Source organism: Aythya marila, assembly GCF_965140915.1.
Source record: "Aythya marila genome assembly, contig: HAP1_HAP1_SCAFFOLD_158, whole genome shotgun sequence".
Taxonomy (NCBI): domain Eukaryota; kingdom Metazoa; phylum Chordata; class Aves; order Anseriformes; family Anatidae; genus Aythya; species Aythya marila.
Genome location: NW_028136675.1, coordinates 1,162,563 through 1,185,306, shown reverse-complemented (window position 1 = coordinate 1,185,306; position 22,744 = coordinate 1,162,563). Strand labels below are relative to the sequence as shown.

Sequence of the window (22,744 nt, the reverse complement as noted above, 5' to 3'; positions counted from 1 at the left end):
TTTAGTTTACATTGGACAAAACAGAAGCCACCTTCAAAGCAGTCCAATGATATTCCAAGCTGTATGAGCAGTGGAAGTGATAATCTCCCTCTGCAGAGGATGCTTTCTGCCCGAGGCAGTTGCAGCTCACAGATGTGGTGGCACAAGCAGTGATCCACTTCGAGAAGCACCAGGCCTCTGTGTATGATCTGGGGTTTGGTTTTTGAAAAGCTATGGTGTAATGCTATTGGATACCCCATGAAATTTGTCAGTGTCATAAACAGGGATGATAGGAGGAAACTGCTAGCAGCTGTAGCCATTGCTTCAGAGCAAAGAAGGAAAGGCAGGATCCATCCAACCTCTCAAGACTTTATTGCTCCCAGATCCATTTAGATATGGAATGTAGGTGTGAAATATGCCAATACAAACATGTCATTGGAACAGTTTCTCCATTCAAAGTGTTGGGAGAAAATGCATTTTTCGAAATGTCAGGGTAAATTTATATTCGCATAAAGGGAAAGTGTCATCATTTGCTACTACGTCTCCACAGTCTATGAAAGAAGTCATGAGAATGGTTTTGTAGACAACCTTCAAAATTGTGAAGATGAAGACTTCTTACACACCAATCACAACAATGTCCTTTCTTATTCCATATTATTCCATCTGGTTCAACTTTTGCCTGACATCATGCAGGGGTTGATTCAGTTATCTAAACAGAGAGGGCCACGGCTTCCCAGATGTGCTGTTACTGAACAGCCGACTTTTTGGCATACATTTGCCATACTTGATTCAGAGAGAGACTCTGCCCTCTTGGGGTAGCTGAAGCCCTCCAATGGGGCTGGGGAATGTGACCTTGCACCTACAGGAACCTTTCTGAAAATTGAAGGTGGTGCAGAAGCAGGTTAGTCCAAGGCATCTGAGTTGAGACATCTGATTTCTCTCCTTTGACAAGAAAGGGAAGTCTGGGCAAATGAATGAAAGTTGTTTCATGTTAGAAAAGATGATGATCATCCCTTCTGGTATCAGGGTGTATTTTGGGGGTCTCGGGATCTGCTTTGGAATGAGAAAGATAAACAAATATAATTTCCATAGGTTGAAAGCTTTCCACTTTGAGGTGGACATCAGTGGAGGCAGAATTACTGTCATGTTCTGCAGAGGAATGTCATGTCTTTTATATTGAATTATGTCTACCTTTGTTTTTGGTTGTTGGTGTGTGTGTGTTTTGGCTGTGATAGAGTTAATTTACTTCACAGAGGTTCCCATGATGCTATGTTTTGCATTTGTGATGGAAATAATAGTGATAACACACCAACATTTTTGTTATTGCTAAGTGGTTCTTACATTTAGTCTAGGGGTTTTCTGCTTCTCAGGCTTCCCTGTGGTGTGGTTACACCTGGCAGGCAGACAAGCACCACACAGCTGTTCATTTACCTCCTCACCTCCTGTGGGACAGGGGAGACAACTGTAAATATAATTATATGTATATATGCATATATATATATACGCAAGGACTTGTGAGTTGGGATAAGGAAAATGTAGTAAGAAAGGAAGTGGGAAAGAAAATTAATGAATAAATACATGTGGCAGTTTTACCCAACTGGACATCTGAGGTCCACCATAACGGCTCCTTGGCCCCCAGTCCTCAAAGGGGAAGGGGAAGAAAATACAATGAAATTAGCTCAAGGGTTAAGATAAGAAGAAGGAGATTGTTCAAAAATCATCATTATGACAGACTGAGTATATGAAGATCAAAAAAATGTATTGCCTATTACTAACAAGCTAGAGCAGTGAGGAAAACAAACAAACAAACAAACAAACAAAAACTAGTTTTAGTGTTGTCTAAATAGCACAATAAATGCGTATTTTTTATTTATGTCTCAGCTCAGCCTCAACTTTGTCTTCCAAACAAAGTCTTTCGTAGACTATTCTGTCTTCCAAGATTTTGTTCTATGTTAAAGGAAAGATTAAAACAAACCAAACACTCTTGTAGACAGCTGTTGCACAGGGGTTTCCCAGGGCAGAGGTGTTTTAATGCAGAGGGAAACCAGATTTGAGAGGGTTTAGGAACAGTCACACTGCGCCCAGGTTTCTTGAGGTGTGAGAGGGGATCTTCACTTCTCTCTTGGTCTTGATTTTTCCACAATGTTGGCCTTGACAAACCCCAGTCAGCTCCCACCCTCCCTTCCTGGTGCCACAAGAGCAGTCACAGCCTGCATCTATCTGTGCATTCATTTCTCCATCCCTGTCTTCAGAGCACTGTGCCGCACAGTTCCCCACCACCTCTTGCCCCCAGCATCTAATGGGAGTGGCAGCACCAACAGTACTGCCAGCAGGATGAAGGAGGTGATTGTGCACAATAGGCATATGGACATAGTCGAGCACATTTACAGGAGGGCCACAAAAATGGTTAGAGGACTGGGGCATGTCTGCTATGAAGAGAGAGTCTGGGAGAATTTATTTATTTATTTATTTGTAATCAGTCTGGAAAAGGGAAGGCGCTGGGGATACCTTACAGCAACCTTCCAGTAGCTACAGGGGGGCTACAGGAAAGCTGAGGTGAGACACTTTATCAGGGAATGTAGTGACAGGACAAGAGGTAATTGCTTTAAACTGGAAGAGGGTAGGTTTAGATTAGATATAAGGAAGAAATTGTTTACTCTGAGGGTGTTGAGACCCTGGAACAGGTTGCCCATAAAACTTGTGGGTTGGCGCCCCATCTCTGGAAGTGTTCAAAACCATAGGGCTTTGAGCACCCTGGTTTAGTGGAATCCCATGGTGGGTAGGAGAGTTGAACTTTAATAGTCCTTTCCAACTCAAAACGTTTCATGATTCTATACTTCTACTTCAGAGCAGCTCATATGGAGCTGTGTTTTTAATTTAAGACAAAAACAGTGTTGATAACAGACCAGTGTTTCAGTTATTTCTGAACCATGTCTGCACAGGATCAAGGGCTTCTCTCTCATACTTTCCCCTCTCTCCCTACCGCCCCCCCCCCCCCCCCCCCCAAACTTTTATACTGGGGATGAACAAGACATTGTGATGAGGCAGAGCCAGGACTGGAGACCCAAAATGATCAAATAGATGTTCCACACCAACCATCAATCCCTGCAGCCCACCATCTCCATCTCCATCTGAGAGAGTTGGGATTTCTTAGCCTGAAGAAGAGAAGTCTCTAGGAGGTCTTGTTGTGGCCTTCCAATACATGGGCCTACCCACGTCTGTAGTGACCAGACTAGACTAGACTAGACAGGAATAGTTCAGTTGGAAGGGACCTTCAAAGATCATCTAGTCCAACTGCCTGACTTCTTCAGGGCTAAACAAAATTTACAGCATATTAATAAAGGCAATTTCCAAAGGTATCTTGAACACTGACAGGCCTGGGGCATCAACCAAGTCTCTAGGAATTCTGTTCCAGTGTTTGAGCACTAACAAGGTACAGAGTTATTACGTAATGCCCCATCTGAACTTTCGCCGGTGCAGCTATGTGCCATTCTCATGAGTCCTGTCATCAGTTACCAGGCAGAAGAGACCGGAACCTACCTCTCCTCTTCCCTTCCTCAGGAACCTGTTGAGAGCAATGAGGTCACACCTCAGCCTTCTTTTCTCCAGACCAGATGGCCAAAGGGTCCACAGTCTGTTGCCACAGGACATCCCCATATACCAGTGGCATTGCCCCCTTCCATTGGTTTCACAGCTGACAATGTCCCTGATCAGATAACCTCACTGGAAGAAACATCAGTGTGACTGGCAAGGACTGCTTCCCCCTACCTTAACCCCCTCCCCCAACACACACACACACTCTCATCACCCCACACCTCGTCTTCTTAACAGAACAAAAGGAGAAAGATGAGAAGAATTTATGATTGTATGAGCCTGCAGGCCAACAATTGGTGTTGAAGATGCTGTAGACAGAAGGATTTCAGTTGCTGTGAAAATCTTTCTTCCCCCTGCATAACAACAAGTACTTGGAAGAGATGGGATGCATCTGCCTGGCAATTTGTGGGGATCCTCTCTAACAGGACAGGAAAAGATGATTCCCATAATGGACTCTTCCTTTGAACTAGGAGAGAAGATAGCACTGGAAGTAGGTGTCTCTCTCTAGGTGATTGAAGTCACCATCAGTGATTGCATCAGTTTCAGAGTCAATTCCCCTGGAGGCCCAGGGACTTGTCAAGAGCTCCCTGTGCTACTGAGCTGGGCCGGGCTCCAGGGCCCAAGGGGAGCTCATGGCAAGCGGGCAGTGCTGCAGAGAGACAGCTCTGCCCAGGAGCAGCTCCTCTGCACAGCACAGCAGCAGGGCTGGGGGCACTGCCTGCAGGGGACAAGGGACAAGGGCGGCTGAGAGAAGGGAGGGAGATGTTAAAGGCAGTGTGGAGGGGGGATGCTGAGAGCTCACTGCAGGAGAAATCTTCAGAGCCCTGAACAGGGTAAGTCTCTGGCTGCAGGGCAGCACAGCTGTTGTTCCTGGTGCCATCTGCAGATTTGCTGGCAAATCCCACAGCCTATGGGAGCTTTCAGAAGAACTCTCAGAGTTTTTTTGAATAAGAGGAGAATGACAAGTTCCAGAGCAGAGATTACCTACCAAAGCTGTCAGAGGGACAGGACGTGACGGCTCCTTCTAGAGGGGCTGGCTGCGGGCTGTGCAGTCAGGGGTGTCCAGGGCTGTGGTGCAGAGCAGGGTCCCAGCTTTGGCCCAGGGGCTGTGTGCCAGGGCAGCGCCTCTGCTGCCTGCCAGGCTCAGCACTCAGCCTGCCTGGGGAGTTGCCCAGGGCACTGCGGGGAGAAATTGTCAGTGGAAGGAGCTCCCCCAGCCAGGCAGGGCCGGGCAGGGTCCTGTTGCTGGCAGGGGGCTGCTGCCTTGGGCAGGCTGCTTAGAGCTCCAAAGCACCCCCAATGCATCTTCAGGGGAGATTCTTGAAAGGGAACACCTGTAGTACCTGAAGGGAAGGCACTCTTTGAGATCTCTGCTTTCAAATTCATGTTTTGGAGGGCAGTCAGGGGTATGATAATGGTGTTGTCAGGATTGCAGAAAGGTCTGAAACTCACAGAGCATTACACTGAAAGAGATGTGTAGGTCTTTGAGGAACCTCACAACTTCACTCCGCACCCTTTAGCCTACAGACAGCACCAGCACAACCTTCGTTGTTTCTTGTAGGATTGTTGGATGTCCTTCTCAGCACTTGAAATAGGAAGATGCCTCTGGCCACTGGATGCCTGAGATCTGTCCCTGGTGCTCTTTACCATATACTGTAAGGCAGTACGGACTCCTGCTGAGCCTACAGAGTATCTCCTTTTCCCTGAAGCACTCTTTGGCAGAGAAACCCAGAGCTCTGGGCAGGAGAAAGTCTTCTTCAGAAGAAGATGGAGTGAGGATGCAGTCTTGGTGTGGATGTTTTCTATGAAATATGGTTTACTTCTTGATCAGAGAAGTCTATGTAACGCATCTTCTTTTCCTCCATGGACAGCCAACCATTCCCTGAGGCAGCAAATGTCCAACAGCAGCTTCCCCACTGAGTTCCTCCTCCTGCCATTCGCAGACACACGCAAGCTGCAGCTCCTGCACTTCGCACTCTTCCTGGGCATCTACCTGGCTGCTCTTTTGGGCAATGGCCTTATCCTCACAGCCGTAGTCTGCGACCACCACCTCCACACCCCCATGTACTTCTTCCTCCTCAACCTGGCCCTTATCGACATGGGCTCCATCTCCACCACTGTCCCCAAATCCATGGCCAATTCCCTGTGGGACACCAGGGTCATTTCCTATGCAGGTTGTGCTGCACAGGTCTTCTTTTTCGTTGTCTTTGTTGCAGCAGAGTTTTCTCTTCTCATCATCATGGCCTATGACCGCTACATTGCCATCTGCAAACCCCTGCATTACGGGACAATAATGGACAGCAGAACTTGTGTCAACATGGCAGCAGCTGCCTATGGCAGTACTTTTCTCTATGCTGTGCTGCACACTGCCAATACCTTTTCCCTTCCCCTCTGCCAAGGCAATGTTGTAGACCAGTTCTTCTGTGAAGTTCCCCAGATCCTCAAGCTCTACTGCTCAGATGCCTACCTCAGAGAAGTTGGGCTTCTTATGTTTAGTGTTGCTGTAGCATCTGGGTGTTTTGTTTTCCTTGTGCTGTCCTATGTGCAGATCTTCAGGGTTGTGCTGAGGATCCCCTCGCAGCAGGGCCAGCACAAAGCCTTTTCCACATGCTTCCCTCACCTGGCCGTGGTCTCCTTGTTTCTTAGTACTGTCACATTTGCCTACCTGAAGCCCCCCTCCATGTCCTCCTCCTCCCTGAATCTTTTGCTGGCAGTTCTGTACTCGGTGGTGCCTCCAGCAGTTAACCCTCTCATCTACAGCATGAGGAACCAGGAGCTGAAGGTTGCAGTTAGGAAACTGATTTGGGGGATGTTTTTCAGTACTCACAAAAATCCCTTCAGTCTCCAGTACCAATAACAAACCCCAGTACATTTCCTTCCCGGCTCGTGTCTTGGTTGTTCAAATTGTCAAAATTAAAATTAAAGTTGAAATTAATATTAATATTAAAATTAAAAATAAAATTAAAATTAATTAATTTATTTTTTGGTCATTTTGTGTGCTTGTTTTTCTTGCATTCCTACAGAAGAGTTTGGATTCCCCACCCTCCAATGAATAGGAATGAATGAACCTGTTTTGTCCAATATGGAGGCTGTATAAATGTGTGTCTAACACTGAGTCAGTGAAGACTCTCTCATGACATCTCTGTAATAAAACGGAATTACCCCAATGCCATGCCTGAATGCTGGGCTTTCCTTCCCAAATCAGTGCTAAGAAAAGGCCCAAAGAATTGTTCCCTACAAGAGTCTGTTCCTGCTTTGGTTATGGAGGGAACGGCTCATTGTTGCATTGTGACCTGTCAGACACCAAGGGCTAGATTTAACACTCACCCACGGATGTCTGCTCACAGCAGAGGCAGCGAATGGTCACTGTATTATGTAGCCAGGGCTGTTCCCACATGTAGATGATGATGTCAGGAGGGGAATTTGGAGCTGCCTGCAGAGCCCAGGGTACCTCCAGGGACAGCGAAGCCTGGTGTGGGCAGTGACTGCAGCCCTTCAGAAAGTGAGAGATCTCCCACTATGGGCTCAGTCACAGGGAAAGAACTAAAGCCAGGTATTCACAGGGAACCTGTGACTCTGCAGTCTCAGAGAAGAGAGTGAGCACTTGCGAGGCAGAGGGAAGGGGAGCTAGGGAGTTAATCATTTTCCCCTTCATGAAGTACCTCTGTCCGGTCCAGCCCAGTGATCCGGACCTGGCTGAGTCTGCTTCCCACTCTGACTAGCACGGCCATGCAGATTTATCCCACAGAACACAGACCATTTGCTTTGCAAATCAGTACCAAAGCTTGGGGATCACATGTGGGGAGCACATGGACCGCCATTCCCCCCTGTCCAAGGGGAGCTGATCTTTGAAATTTGACCAGCTCCATCCTCCTTCTGGCATCAGTGTCTATACTGGGGGAACAGACACCAAGACAGTGGATCAACACTGGGTCATGGGCCCAGAAATTTTCAAAACCCAGCTGCAGAAAGCACTGACTAATATCATCTGCCTGTAAAACTATCAGTGCTTAGAGAAGAGGATGGTAGTGGACTACTCCAGAGGTCCGTTCTGATTCAGGGCAGTAGGCGCAGGACAGCGCAGTTAGAGTGCATGAAAATCCTATGTTTTGAGGCCTTTGAAGCTGGTGTTTGTAATCTATGGTCCTCAAGGTTACCTGGTGAGTGGGGTAATTTCCAAAATGAATCTCTGCTCCGTGGGAACCTGGAGTAAAATGGGTGCAAGAAAACTACAGAAAAGTTTTCAGAAACATTGAAATTCATTCCAGAATGACCCTCTAAGCTTGTCTTCATGGCAGAGGTGTTCCAGCCCTCTGATCATTTCTGGGGCCTTTCTCTGGGCTCATACCAGAAGTCCTGTCCTAAGTCTAACACATCTGTTGTGCTTGAGCCAGAGCTGGATGCAGTACTCCAGGTGTGGTCTTTTGAGAGCAGAGTAGAGCCTCAGCCTGCTGGTCACATTGTTTTTGATGCATCCCAGGATTTGGTTGGCTTTCTGGGCTGTAAGTACACACTGATGGCTCATGTCAAGCTTCTCATCCACCAGTACTCTCAAATCCTTCTCTGCAGGGCTGCTCTCAATCTGCTCATTGTCCACTCAGTACTGATATTTGGGATTGCTCTGAGCCAGGAGCAGGACTTTGCACTTGGCCTTGATGAACTTCATGACATTTGCACAGGCCCACCTCTCAAGCCTGTTAAGTTCCCCCTGGATGGCATCCCTTCCCTCCAGCGTGTCAACGGCACCACACAGCTCGGTGTTGTCAACAGACTTGCTAAATTTCCATTTCTGGGGAAGCTGGCTTTGCAAATGACCAAGACAGGAAGGGCTGTTTCCTACTGTCTTGGGACCAGCTGCTAACCTGTTGGAAAGGGATGTGCAGAGCAGGAGAGGACTGCAAAGTCTCCTGAAAGCAAATCTTTGGGTGACTTTCTCTGCTCGGGCAAACTCCGAGGGGATGGAGTGCTGCTTGCAGAAGGAGCACTCCAGGCATGTGCCCGAGGGGCTTTCTCTAGCTCCTGGGGGGGTGTCACAAATTAGACTTTATACAACTCGAATGCAGCAGACATTTATGATTTATTTTATACTTTGAGGGTAAATAGCAAAGTTAGATGGTAAGGTTTGTAAGTGCATTGAATCAACATGTAATCATCAACCAATGTAACAGAATGGTTCCAACAGAATCTGCGACAATAGAAACAGTGACTTAGTTAAAGGTTTGAGAACGACAAGGTTCTTTGGTCACTAATAGAAAGATCACTTTCTATGACAATGTGACGTGCCTAGTGGATGAGGGAAAGGCTGTGGATGTGGTCTACCTTGACTTCAGTAAGGCTTTCCACACTGTTTCCTGCAGAATTCTCCTCAAGAAACTTGCTGCTTATGGCTTGGACTGGTGTACTCTTCATTGGGTTAAAACTGGCTGGGTAGCCAGGCCCAAAGACTTGTGATGAATGGAGTTAAATCTAGTTGGAGGCTGGTCACTAGTGCCATCCCCCAGGGCTCAGTATTAGGGTCAATTCTCTTTAATATCTTTATCAAAGCTCTGAATGAGGGAATCGAGTGCACCCTCAGTAAGTTTGCAGATGACACCAAATTAGGTGCATGTGTTGATGATGATTCTGTGATTCTATGGTTCTGTGATAATGTCAGTTATTACAGGAATGGTCAGTATTCTCTGTGTGTGTGTGTATGTTTATTTTTAATTCAGCTAATTTTGCACATTAAAATTGTATTATTCATCCCATTTCCATTTCATTATCTACTTGTTGAGCATAGTTCAAAAACCCTGCACACAACGAGCCAGGCTCTCTGTGAATATAAATAAAAGAAAGGAGCTTGCACTGCCTTCTTTGACATCCTTCCTCTGAGACTTAGTCTGGATCTGCAGGGGCAGTGCCTGTCTGCAGGACTGCTGAGGAAAAGAGCCCCGTCCCAGCAGCACGGCCAGGGAGCACAAGTGGTTGGTACATGCAGAGCTGCTCTCTTGCCACTGCCACCCTCTCCTGCCGAGCCCTGCTGGTGGGGTCAGGCCCGGCTGCTCCTGGAGCTTGGTGCCAGTGCTGCTGTGGGGCTGTGCTGGGACTGCAGGCAGGGACAGGCAGTTCCCTGTTAGTTGCTAGTGGCCATGCACCTGATGAATATTTCTATTTCCTAGACACTCAGGCTCCACGGAACATGATGGTGCTGATGGTACATGAGGGTTTTTTTTCCCCTTTTTTTTTTATTATTTATTTATTTATTTTTTTTTTCCTGGAGGGAGCCAGGATCTTCCAGGAGAGCCCAGGTGATCTACACGGACAATATGAGCCTGGGAGACAACCGCAGAGCGTCAGCCTGTCTAAGACAGACTGACTAGGGCTCAAGTGCTCAATCTGGTGTGAGCAGGCAGAGGAGAGCTCTGCAGCCCCCGGGCACACAGCAGCCCCACCGAAGGAGACTGGCGAGTGATTTGTTACAGCCCTGGGGCAATGGCAGTGATCCCCTGAGCTGGGTCTGCCTCCCAGACTGCCCAGCATGACCTTGCATAATGCCCCCATACTCTGGGCACTACAGGCCCCTTGCTCTGCAGAGCAGCACCCCCAGCTGTGGCTGGAGCTGGGGCTGGGGCTGGGAGGGCACTTCCCCTGAGTATCTTCTAGGACAGCTTCAGGCACATGTCTTCTGAATAATAACGTGATCTTCACTCTGCACAAGGAGCTGAGAGAGCACCAACAGACAGGGGGCTGGAACATTGCCTGCAAGCTCCCTCCTGCCCTAGCACCACATAGGATTGGCATGGAACTGGATCCTGTGCGTCAGAGAGGCTGGGAGTCCAGCAGCAATGCCATGGGCTTGAAGGATCACAACCAGCTCACTTCAGCTTGGGCAGATTCTTGTCCAAGAACAGGCTGTTTTGTACGTGTGGCATTACGAGGGCAGTTGTATCTCAGAAGCTCTAAGTTCAGTAGGCAGTGAATGGCTGTTAAACAGCCTCAGAGTTGACTTCTTGCAGAAGTAGCTGACAGGTCATCCCTTGACTCCTGGCTGGGATCTGTGCCTTTAGGCTCACATCTGCTGGTCTCCATGATAGGCCAGCAGATCACAGAATCACAGAATCACAGAATTTCTAGGTTGGAAGAGACCTAAAGATCATTGAGTCCAACCTCTGACCTAACGCTAGCAGTCCCCACTAAATCATATCCCTAAGCTCTACATCTAAACGTCTTTTGAAGACTTTTTTGAAATTCACCTGCTTTACAAATAGTCTGTGAGATCCTCTCTTCCTAAGTACCTGATAGGCCCCATCGAGGAAGAGGTCTTGAAGAGGTGTTGTCGTGTCATAAGTTTCAGCTTTTGCCTAATTCATCCTTCAGGGCTGCTTTCAGTTTTTGACACAGAGGGGGCCACTGCCTCCGAGATGTCTGGGGGAACACAAAGCCTTCATGAGGGGAGGGAAAAAGTTACTCTGGGTCCATAGGAGCCATTCTAGAACCAAAACATGTAGGCAGGAAGTGCACTTTTGTGGTGTTGCAGAGCTGCTGGGCACATTGCACGGGGTGCTCTGACAGCCTTTGTGTCCTTCTCAGTGCTGCCTTAGGAGCTGCTTCTTTCTCAGGAACAGAGTGGCCAACAAAGGTGAGACAGATACTCTGAGTTCATGAAAGCCATCAGAAAGCTGCCACTAAGAAGATGGCTGATATGGGGAAGGCAGGGGGAACCTGACCAGGAGAGATGTGAGATTTGGGGGAGGAAAGAGGAGCTTGGATAGCAGAAGCTAACGATTTTGGAGAGGTAAGACTATTCAGGTAATGTTGATCCCACCATAAAGCTGACTTAAAGCAGTCATGTGAGGCCATTACCCTTTTTTAATCTGTTATATTAATATCCAAATCTCAGTGCCACTCTACACCCTTACAGGAATCCACTGCTCTAAGTTTTCCAAAATTAGACAAAATTAGTCCATAACCCCTTTCCATTACCTTTCCTCTCTTGCTCACCCTCATCCCTGCCCTTAACAATAGCATTGAAATGCTCTATTTATCCCTAGTCTTCTTGTAGACCTAAACAAAACCCTCAACCAAAGAGTTTGCCCATACCCTAACCACAGATCTGACACCACAAGCAGAACACCAAACCCTCCCACTAAAAGTCTGCTTAATCTCTCACACAGAAAAGTTTACCACAGTCCCTAATGCCATTCATGAACAACTAACTTCCTAAGCCTGTCTTCCTGTACATTAACCTGCTCACCTTTAACCCTTTTCCTAACCCTTAACTTCAGGTTCCTGTTCTCTCGGGGCAGGGCAAGAACCGTGAGACTGCTGTGCAGTCACATGGCATGAATGAATGTGAGGGGCCATGGATTTGATCAGCTTGTAGGCCACAAGGAGGAGATGGGTGGGAATGCTCTGATGAGCTCAGTTCTGCCTCAGGATCTCCCAAACCAGCAGGAGGAATTGGCTTGTGAAAGGGACTGTGAGGTCAGTTCTGTCTCTGCAGTTGATAGGGCAGCAGCAGCAATGTGTCACAGAAAGGGACTGTGAGGTCACTTCTGTCTGAAGTAGATGACAGGTCACACTTCTACCTGGGATCTGTACTTCTCAGCTGATAACTGCTAGTGGTCCTGGCAGGCCAGCAAAAGGCACCTGGTTGGCATGCTGACTGTGGGATCCCCTCTGCCTACATACTCAGGAGGACCCAGACAGAAAGAAGGCCCAGATATGGGTTGTCCTGTCCCTTCTGTTTGAGTCCATGACTGGACAGCAGGAGGCACAAGGTTTGGGTGTGTCTACACACGAAGCTGTAAGGCCAGCAGCAGGACCATGGTTTGGAAGATGCTGGTGAGACGACTTCTTTCTGGTTGGCTGACAGGCCGCAAGAAGGCCAATGGGTTGGGATGCCTACTTTAGAAGTGGTTTCCACCCAGATGGAACTTTCTTTGGTAGTAGGAAAGAACAGGAGAGAAAAACTTGCCAGAAAGTGCACCTTGGAAGGTTGGCACTGGCCATGAAGAGGAAGAAATGTGTTGAAGAATGGCTCAAAGAGCAAGGGCATGGGTCCCTAGAGCAATTGTACAAGCAAGGCAATGAAAATACAGCGTTTATAGTCATGGAGTAGGCTGCATGAGAAGCATTCTTGTGAAATATGCAAGGAGCAGTCAGTCCTTGAGAGAGAGATAAGCAGGTGGATCTGAGTCCCGGGAAGATAAGGAAGTAGTTTATACGCTGTAACTGCAAGTAGGACGAACAGTGTTTTTTGCAACACTTCTAGGCTTAGCCAATAGGATATTGACCAGTAGGCATAATTATTGCTGTGTATAAATATATGGACATCTGTGCAATAAAGTTGAAGCTCGTATTACCACTCATATTGAATTGATCACTTGCTTCCCCACGCCGAAATCGGAGGGTCCCGCACCCGCAGAAATGTCCCTCTAAGAGCTGTGCTGTGGTGCTAGAGGTCACCCAAAGAGTGTCTTTGATCAGACCATGGCTTTGTGTTTGAGGGAACAGCTGGTGAGGGTTGACGAGACATTGGTGAAACCAGAGAAATGCCAGGATGAAAGCAAGGTGGTGAACATAGATGGGTGTCTGTAACCTTCAGGGAAATAGGACAAAGTGTGGGGCAGCATAGGAAAGTCTAGAGAGGCCAAAGAGGTGGGTGCTATCAAGAAGAGAAGGCCCCAGCAGCCCTGACATTTTTGTCCCCTTGGATAGAGCTTCTGAGGAGATGAAAGTCATTGCAAGGGGGCTTATTGCTTTCTTGAAACCCTGTGCAGAGGCAGGGAGGTGTCATACCATTGTTCTTCTTAAGGCATCACCCTGCCCACCATATCCCACAGACCCCAAGCAAGAGCCCAGAGCCAGACATGGGAGTGCAGGACATTCCCTTCCAGTGGCTGGAGTCAGGACCTGGCCCTTTTACTTCAGCACAGCAAACCCAGACTTTTCTCAGCACAGTGCTTTGCCTATCTGTAATCATGGCCTCCAATTATCTGCCCTAACAAGTCCCTGAGGAGAATCTCTTGGTAACGGCCCTCAGTGGGGCCCATTAATACTCCAAGTCACTTCAACTTTTCCTTCTGACTTTACTTTCTTAAGCAATTTCATCATTCTCCTCTCAGTACCTGACATTCACAGACTAAGCGCCAAAATCCACCATGGAACTCATTACAATGCAGAAACTCCTAAGCAAACATATGTCTTCCATAGTTCTATTCAAGTCTTCAAGACTTGGAGAACTAATTGGAGAGCTTTCATAGTGTAGTTAAGGAGGAAGATTTCAAAAAGCACCTAATAAAAGTCTCTTCTCATTTTAAAGGGTGAATTTTATTGCATTTCAGTTTTGAGCATCTTTCTTCAATTGATATTAATCCAGGGCTTCTCCAATGGAGACATCCATAGGGAGGGAAAGCAGCCTTTTGAGGCCTGACAATGTACGGACAACCTTGCTCCTCACCACCCCAACCCTGACATTTCTCTCACTGGCCACCTGGAGCTTGCATCACTTTTCCTTACTCCACACTTCTGCACTGAAGTCTGCAGCTGGATGTTACAGCCCCCTTGCACCAGCTCCCACCTGCTTTCCTTAGAGACCTGGCTGCACACAGAAGGGTTTTTCCTTATTATAAAACAGGCAGGAATAAACAAGGAGCAATTTTCTAAACAGCAAAATAAGCTCCTCATCTTATATGTCTCCAGTCAGATTTACCTTCCCAAAAGCATGACTGTAAATTATTAGTCAGTATTTTATACTGACTTATAGGAAATTCTAGGTATTAAATTAAGTATTATTCTGTATGATGTTAATTCAGTGATAAAAGATGAGGAGCTTGCTACAGAAACAATTAGGCACACTGCTAATCGATGAGCAACCTTGAAATCAATGAAGTTCAAAGCAGCAACTGGGTCAGTGAGAGTGGTCTGAATGATCAAAGAGTAAGGGGGGGCAAAGCAGGAGAACCATGGGAAGTGCATAGGTCCAGACAGGCAGCTAGAAAGGGGACATTCAATATGGATAGTTTATTCAAGATGGGTGGAAGTGCCTGGAAGATGAGGGAGTACACCATGATGGAGAAAGCAATGAAATGCAAGTGCTCGTAACCATCAGTATTTCTTCTCCTGTGATGAATATAGATCCTGAAAATTCACCTGAAGAAGGATGTAGATCACTGGTGAAGGAAGCGTCTTTTTGTGCCATCACCAATGCAGATTACAAAATACTTCCACACTCCATGGTAATATGTCCCACCCCATCTTTACCATCTTGTGGGGCAGGGGAGAGGGAGCTGACAGCCAAGGGACACATTTGGGTGACAAGGAGGGGACCCAGCAGAGACAAGGAGTCCAGGCAGTGGGGTCAGGGAGGCCAGGAGAAGAAGCCCAAGAGGTGGTGCTGCTTGTGAGGACACGTTTGTGCCAGCAGCCTGAGTGGGCAACCGCTGTCTGGAGGCGAGGGGAGGCCAGGAAGCACATGCCAAGAGCCCTCCTGCCAGCAGAGTCAAGGCCGGAGCCGAGGCCAAGTGGAGAGGCAGGCCCAGGGCAGGGGGCTGCAAGGGCCATGCTGAGTTCCCTGCCCCTGCAGCAGCTGCACTAGCCCTCAGCAGATGTGCTGGCCTGCATGCACAGGGAGGTCCTGGCATGCATCAGAGAGCAGCAAGGAAGGCGCTGGAGAGGTCTGGGGTGAGGCAGGTGGCAGAGCCCCATTAAGGGGCTGGCTGGGGTTCCCCTCTGCTGCAGCCACTGCATGGAGCATGGCAGGAGGAGGGCACGTAGGGCTTGTGGCCACAGTGCAGAGCCTGGTCCTGGATGCTCCATGACTGCCTTGCAGGTTCTGGCAGGCCATGGTGAGGGGACGAATGCCCTGGGCCCTCTTCCTGCTCTGCCCAGGCCAGCAAGGGCCCAGAGCGGCCTCCTCTCCCCTGCCCCTGCACCTCTGGGCTCCCTTTGCGCAGCCCTGGCTCTGCAGCACCAAGCCCTGCTGGGAGCCCTCCCCTAAATGCTCCCAACACACCCTGACGCTGCTGTTGCCCTGTACCAGGCACTGCCTAGCCCAGCCCAGCCCCTGCCCACCTCTCCCCACTTCAATGCCCTCTCCCCAGACCGCCACATCCCAGCACAGCCCAGTCCAGCCCATCCCAGCCCAACAGCCCAGTCTGGGCTGGCCCCAGGGCAGTGCCCACCACAGGCTGCTGCAGGGCTCTGGGCATGGCCACCACAGCTGCAGCCTCTCGCAAGGCACCACAGCTGCTGGGACAAAGGCGGCTCTGGGCCTCCCCAGCAGCCCCAGGGCTGGGGCCAGCCATGGCTCAGGAAATGGATGTACATTAGGCTGCATTCTTCTTTACCAATGGTGAGGGGCAGCCCCGAGAAGGCACCTGGGCCTCTTCACAAAGTGGCAGCTGGGCTCTTGGCCCTGAGTCCCTCCTCCATGCTGGGGCTGCTCCACCTGCTGCAGAGGAGATGAGAAGAGACAGGCCCTGAGACCATTTAATATCTCATGGTTTCTTTATTGACTTCCTCTGCACAGGAAGATTGGTTCTTAAAGTACTGCAGATGACTGACTCAAAATAAAAATCAACAGGTAGGAAGATAAGAAGAAACTTCTTGAAATAAAAATAATACTATCAGATGTTTGAAAAAGTAATAATAAAGACAATTTCAAACTATTTCCCTAACATTTTGTGAAAAACCCTGTTACTACTTTTAACATGAGGGCTTATTACTGATGCTTAAGAACAATTTATGCAAGTAATTTCCTTACTGCATTCTTCAGTTCCTGGTTCCTCATGCTATAGATGAGGGGGTTCACTGATGGAGGTACCACTGAGTACAGAAATGACACCAGAAGGTCCATGGATGGGGAGGAGATAGAGGGTGGCTTCAGGTAGGCAAACATGCCAGTGCTCAGAAAGAGGGAGACCACGGCCAGGTGAGGGAGACACATGGAAAAGGCTTTGTGTCGGCCCTGCTCAGAGGGCATCCTAAGCACAGCCCTGAAGATTTTCACATAGGACAGCACAATGAAAACAAAACAACCAAATGTTAAAGAAAGACTAAAGACAAGTAGTCCAACTTCCCTGACGTAGGCACGTGAACAAGAGAGCTTGAGGATCTGGGGGATTTCACAGAAGAACTGGTCCACAGCATTGCCTTGGCAGAGGGGCAGGGAAAATGTATTGGCTGTGTGCAGGACAGCATTGAGAAAGCCACTGCCCCAGGCAGCTGCTGCCATCTGGGCACAAGCTCTGCTGCCCAGGAGGCTCCCATAGTGCAGGGGCTTGCAGATGGCAACATAGCGGTCGTAGGCCATGACAGTGAGGAGGGAAAACTCTGCTCCAAGCAAGAAGAATAAAAAGAAGACCTGAGCAGCACATCCTTCATAGGAGATGGCCCTGGTGTCCCAGAGGGAATTGGCCATGGCTTTGGGGACAGTGGTAGTAATAGTGCCCAGGTCCAGGAGGGTGAGGTTGAGGAGGAAGAAGTACATGGGGGTGTGGAGGCGGTGGTCGCAGGCTATGGTGGTGAGGATGAGGCCGTTGCCTAGGAGGGCAGCCAGGTAGATGCCCAGGAAGAGCCCGAAGTGCAGGAGCTGCAGCTCGTGTGTGTCTGCAAATGGCAGGAGGAGAAACTCACTCACTGAGCTGATGTTGGACATGGAGGCCTTTCCAAGCATGAAAAAATCATTAATAATTTAAAAATAATAATAAAATAATAAATTAAATACATTAAAAAATAAAAAGCTTTAATAACGAAGACATACCAGAGAAAAACTTGTTCAATTTTTCATATAGCCCCCCCTGTAAACAATTTTCCACTTTCAGACAGCTGTTTAACAGGTCACTTTCATATGCTTTGCTTGATGCTGCCTGAGGGTGTCCCTGGGAGCAGGAGACTCTGCTGTGGGCAATGCAGGAATAAGTCCTGCCCCATAGCCAGAGGTAAAGAGGAACACGGAGTAATCTCAGATTCAATCACCTCATGATAAAGAACTTTTGTGTTGTTTGTATTGTTATTTTGTATTTCCTTATTGTTACTGATAATTCACCCAACTGCACGGCAGGGCTGTGGGGATTTATTTCTTGTTTTCTGTCTAGCTGCCCACCCCACTCCTGAGGACTTTTTCTAAGGCATAAATCCCGTGCAGTTCAAGTGAAACCTTGTGGATCCTCAGACACAAGGGATGGTGCCTTTAGTGCAATGTCCTTCAGATAGAACAGACAAGACTGGTCTCATTTGACCTGTGCCTCATTTGATACTTTGTGGTGCAAGACAATTGCACTCAGAGGATCATATAGGCATAGAATGAATATCCTGACATGGAAAGGACCGACACAGATAACCAAATCCCACCCCCGAATTGGTACATGAACACCCAAAAATCTGTCCATATGCTTGAGGGGGTTGTCCAAATGTTTGTTGAATTCTGGCAGCCTGTGAGCACTTCCCTGTGGTGCCTGTTTCAGTGCCTACAAAACCATGACAATGCTGGGAGTAAAGGAATCCAGGTTCAAAGGGCACATCTCCAGACCCTGTCCCTGTCCCTGTACGCCCTAACCAGCCAAGCACAGCAAGGCCTCCTCTATGTGCATCTGAAAGCCCCATCCCCTACCAGCCCGAAAACAAGAACAGCAGCATCACGGCCAGGTGGAGAAGCCAGCAGGAATGCCAGCGTGCTGCTGCCAGGGGAGGCAAGGCCAGGGAGGGACAGACGGACACTCAGCAGACCCTTCTCTGCTGCAGCTCTGCCTGACGAGGAGTCAGCTCCTGCTGGGGACACCAGGGGCTTAGGGCAGAGGCTGTGCTGGTGGGACAGGAGAGCAGGAGGTGGCCCAGGGAAGGCACCTGCCCTGCAGGGGATGGCAGGGAGGTGCCTGAGCCCTCCCTCACACAGCATTTCTGGCAGCAGCTCCCTCTCACTGCCTGCCCATGTTCCTGCTGGGAGCTGGTTCTGTGTCTAAGTTTCCTCCCTGTCCATGTCCTGCAGACCCCATCTCACAAGCTGTGTGCTCAGATTCACTCAGATTCCTCTCCACTGCAGGAATCTGAATGTGCAGAATCCAGAAAAGCCTTTCCTTTCAAGTAAGCCAAGCCCCAGTCTTCCACTGGAAAGACCCCGTTATAAATGTTGATCTCTAGAGCACCTCCTGCTCCTCACTGGAGAAACAGAGAAAACCATCCTGAGAGATGTTATCAGCCATAAGATGTGCCAGCTGTAGACGACCTCGTTGGGAACTGCATCTGCATTGTCCTGCTGCCAGAGACTCACAGTGCCAAGAGCCTGCAGATGTGTCCTGCCACACGCTGCCCTCTGTTGTTGCGCTCCTCACTGGCTCCAAGCCCTCTCTCCTTCTCTCCTCTCCCTGTGCCACCTGCAGTCAGAGCTCCCAGCCCTGCTGCACTGTGCAGAGGAGCTGCTCCTGGGCAGAGCTGTCTCTCTGCAGTGCTGCCTGCTTGCCAGGAGCTTCCCTTGGGCCCAGGAGCCCAGCCCAGCTCAGCAGCACAGCACCCGACCATGGCATCGCTTGCTCTGTGTCATTGGGTTCCCTTGAGGTGTCCCCAAGGCCTCAGGGCTGACAGCTCCTGAAGGCAGCAGGATCTCTGCTGGGGTGTGGTGTTTGAAGCAGACTGAAGTCATCACCGACTGCTCCTTGCTGAACATGGGAGAGACAGATTTTACAAGTGTGATTTGTGCTGTTAGAGTGCTATCAACGTACTGCTGGTATTCAGGAGCTTCCCCCTGCTCCAGGGCAGTCTGAATCCGTCCACGGCAAATGATAGGGCTGGGTTTCCATCCCTGGGGCAGTTGATTCCAGGTGAAGTGGACGCCACTCCAAATTAAAACAAACTGTGTCCTGCATGCTGCTGGCAAAGGAATTGAGAAAAATGCTTTAGGGATATCAATCGTGGCGTAGCAGTAGGCTGCCTTTGACTCCAATTTGTATCGACGGAGGAGGGAGATATCATTTGGGATGCTGGGGATAAGGTAAAGGATGACATGCCATCTCACTCACCGCAGCTGAACATCAGAGCTGACAAAGGATGCCCAGAGCCTAGAGAGAGAACAGAGCTTAACAGGAGAGCTACCGTAGGCCCACATGGATGAGTTAAAGTTGCTCCATCCAGAAAGGCAGATGCATTGGGAGCCCAACTCAAATATTTCTACGTAAGTGCACACAGCATGGGAAATAAGGGGAACTGGAGGTGTGTGTGCAGTGCGGTTGCAGGGTTATGATCCCGCTGCAGTGACTGAGAGATTGTGGGACATCTCCCATGACCAGAATGTGGCCATGGACAGCTCTGTGATTTTAATAAGGGCAGGCCAGGAAGGCAAGATGGTGTAGTTGCTCTTTTTGTGAGTGAGCAACTGGAATCTATGCAGCCCTGCCTAGGAGGGGATGAAGTGCAAGTCAAGAGCCTATGGGTGAGGATTAAAGGGCAGGCCAACTGGGGTGATGGTGTGGTGGGTGTTTATTACAGGCCACTGGATCAGGAAAAGGAAGTGGATGAGGCCTTCTACAGGCAGCTGCAAGTTGCCTTACGTTCTCAGGCCCTGCTTCTTATGGGGGACTTTATCCACCCAGATATTTGCTGGTGAGACAACACAGTTCAGAACAAATGGTCCAGGTGTTGCTACAGACCACTGCAGATAACTTCTTGATGCAGGAAGAAAGTAAGCCAACAAAGAGAAGGGTGCTGTTGGACCTGGTGCTAACAAAAAGAGATGGTCTAATTGGAAACACGAAGGTTGAGGGCAGTCTTGGCTGCAGTGCTTATGAGATGTTGTAGTTCAAGATCCTTTGAGGAGGGATCAGGGCAAAAGAAGGACTGCAAGCCTGGATTTCAAGAGAGTTAACTTTGACCTCTTCAGGGACCTAATTGGAAGAATCCCCTGGGCCAGGGCCTGAGAGGGAAAGGGGGTCCAGGAGAGCTGGCTGCTATTCAAGCACCACTTCCTCCAAGCTCAGGGTTGGTGCATCCTTACAAGAAAGAAAAGCAAGGGGGGGCAGGAGACCTGCGTGGATGGGCAAGGAGCTCTTGGGAAAACTTAAACAGGAGAAGAAAGCGTACATGATGTGGAAGAAGGAACAGACGACTTGGGTGGAATTTAGGAACATTGTCAGAGAATGCAGGGATGCAATGAGGAAGGCCAAGGCCCAGTTAGAATGAAATTTAACGACAGACATCAAGGATAACAAGAATGGATTCTTCAAATACATCAGCAGCAAAAGGAAGACTGAGGGAAATGTGAGTGCTCAGCTAAAGGAGGTGGGTACCTTGGTGATGGTGGATACAGAGAAGGCAGAGTTACTGAATGCCTTCATTGCTTTCGTCTTCACTGCTAAGGCTAGAACCCAAACACTACTGAGCCTGGAAACAAGAGGGAAAACCTGGAGGGTAGAAGACTTTCCCCAAGTTGAAGGGGATAGGGTTAGAGGTTGTTTAGGCAAGTTGGACACCCAGAAATCTATGGGCCCCAATGGGATGCAACCAAGGGTACTGAGGGAACTGTCAAACATTATTGCTAAGTCTCTCTGTCTTCAAAAGGCCTTGGATAAGCACATGGAGGAAAAGAAGGTGATCAGAAGCAGTCAACATGAGTTCATCGAGGGGAAGTTGTGTTTGACGAACCTGATAGCCTTCTACATTGAGACTAACGGCTGGCTGGATGAGGGGAGAGCAGTGGATGTTGTCTACCTTGACTTCAGCAAGACTTTAGACACTGTTTTCCATAACATCCTCCTGGGCAAGCTCTTGGATTGTGGGATCCATGAGCGCACAGTGGGGTGGATCGAGAACTGGCTGAATGGCAGAGCTCTGTGTTGTGCTCAACAGTGCCTCCAGGGGTCAGTACTGGGTCCAGTGCTATTCAACTTATTAATCAGTGACCTAGATGAACGGGCAGAGTGCACCCTCAGCAAGTTGGTGGGCAATACAAAGCTTGTCAAAGTGGCTGGCACATCAGAGGCCTGTGCGGCCACTCAGAGGGACCTGGACAGGCTGGAGAGCTGGGCAGAGAGGAACCTCACTGAGGTTCAACAGGAGCTAGTGCAGGGTCCTGCACCTGGGGAGGAACAACCCCAGGCACCAGTAGAGGTCGGGGGCTGACCTGCTGGAGTGCAGCTTTGTGGAGAGGGACATGGGAGTCATGGTGGAGAAGTTAACCATGAACCAGAAATGTGCCCTTCTGGCCAAGAAGGCCAATGACGTCCTAGCTTGCATCAAGAGGAGCATGGACAGCAGGTCGAGGGAGGTGATCCTCCCCCTCTGCTCAACCCTGGTGAGGCCACACGTGGAGTATTTTGTCCAGTTCTGGGCTCCCCAGTACAAGAGGGATATAGAACTTCTAGACAGGGTCCAGTGTAGAACCATGAAGATTATTAAGGTATTGAAGCATCTGTCCTGTGAGGAAAGACTAAGCAAGCTTGGTCAGTTTAGCCTAGAGAAGAGGAGATTGAGAAGGGATCTTATCAACCTTTAGAAATACTTGATGGGACAATGTAAAGTGGATGGGGCCAAGCTCTTCTCAGTGGTGGTGAGTGATAGGACAAGGGGTAATGGGTGTAAATTGAATGACAGGAGATTTCATTGTCATATGAGGAAGAACTTCTTTACAGTTCGGGTGACAGAGCACTGCAACAGACTGCCCGAAGAGGCTGTGGAGTCTCCTTATTTGGAGATATTCAAAATCCACCTGGATGTGATCCTGTGTAACATGCTGTAGGTGAGCCTGCTGGAGCAGGGGCATTGGAATAGATGATCTCTGGAGGGCCCTTCAACCATTCAGTAATTCTGTGAAATAAATAAAAACTTGTTATTGTTCTTCTCGGTGTGTAAGAAGCCTTCAGTTTTAGAATTTTGTAGATTGTCTAGAAGATCTCATGATTTTTTTCATAGGTCCGGGACATGTCCCAGCAAGATGAGGACACTCCCTCTATGCAAATATAAATTTATATAGATATTTCCAAAAATGCATGTCCTCCCAATAACTTAAATGGAGATATTGTATCTCCCAAACATACTTATATTGGCATATTTCACATCTACATTTCATATCTAAATGGATTTGGGAGCAATGAAGTCTTTAGAGGTTGAATAGATCCTGCCTTTACTTCTTTGCCATTGGGCTACAGCTGGTAGCAGTTTCCTCATATCACCTCTGTTTATGACCCAGAGAAATCTGACACCA

General features: G+C 48.7%; 2 protein-coding genes across 2 annotated transcripts in view; one reads left to right on the top strand and one right to left on the bottom strand.

The window, feature by feature from the left end:
* Nucleotides 1-5,467: 5,467 nt before the first annotated feature.
* On the top strand, nucleotides 5,468-6,430 carry LOC309891583 (olfactory receptor 14C36-like; the record flags this gene model as incomplete). The annotated part of the gene is made up of 1 exon (XM_082785937.1): nucleotides 5,468-6,430. The coding sequence occupies one exon, from the start codon at nucleotides 5,468-5,470 to the stop codon at nucleotides 6,428-6,430; it is 963 nt and encodes a 320-aa protein (XP_082642063.1).
* Nucleotides 6,431-10,902: 4,472 nt separating this feature from the next.
* LOC309891582 (olfactory receptor 14A16-like) overlaps nucleotides 10,903-22,744 on the bottom strand; it is a gene marked incomplete at both ends in the record, with an annotated part of 49,968 nt that continues 38,126 nt past the window's right edge. Inside the window, 2 exons of the mRNA XM_082785936.1 lie at nucleotides 10,903-10,977; nucleotides 16,319-17,097. Of these exons, the coding sequence (XP_082642062.1) occupies nucleotides 10,903-10,977; nucleotides 16,319-17,097 (854 nt within the window). The remainder of the gene's footprint in view (nucleotides 10,978-16,318; nucleotides 17,098-22,744) is intronic.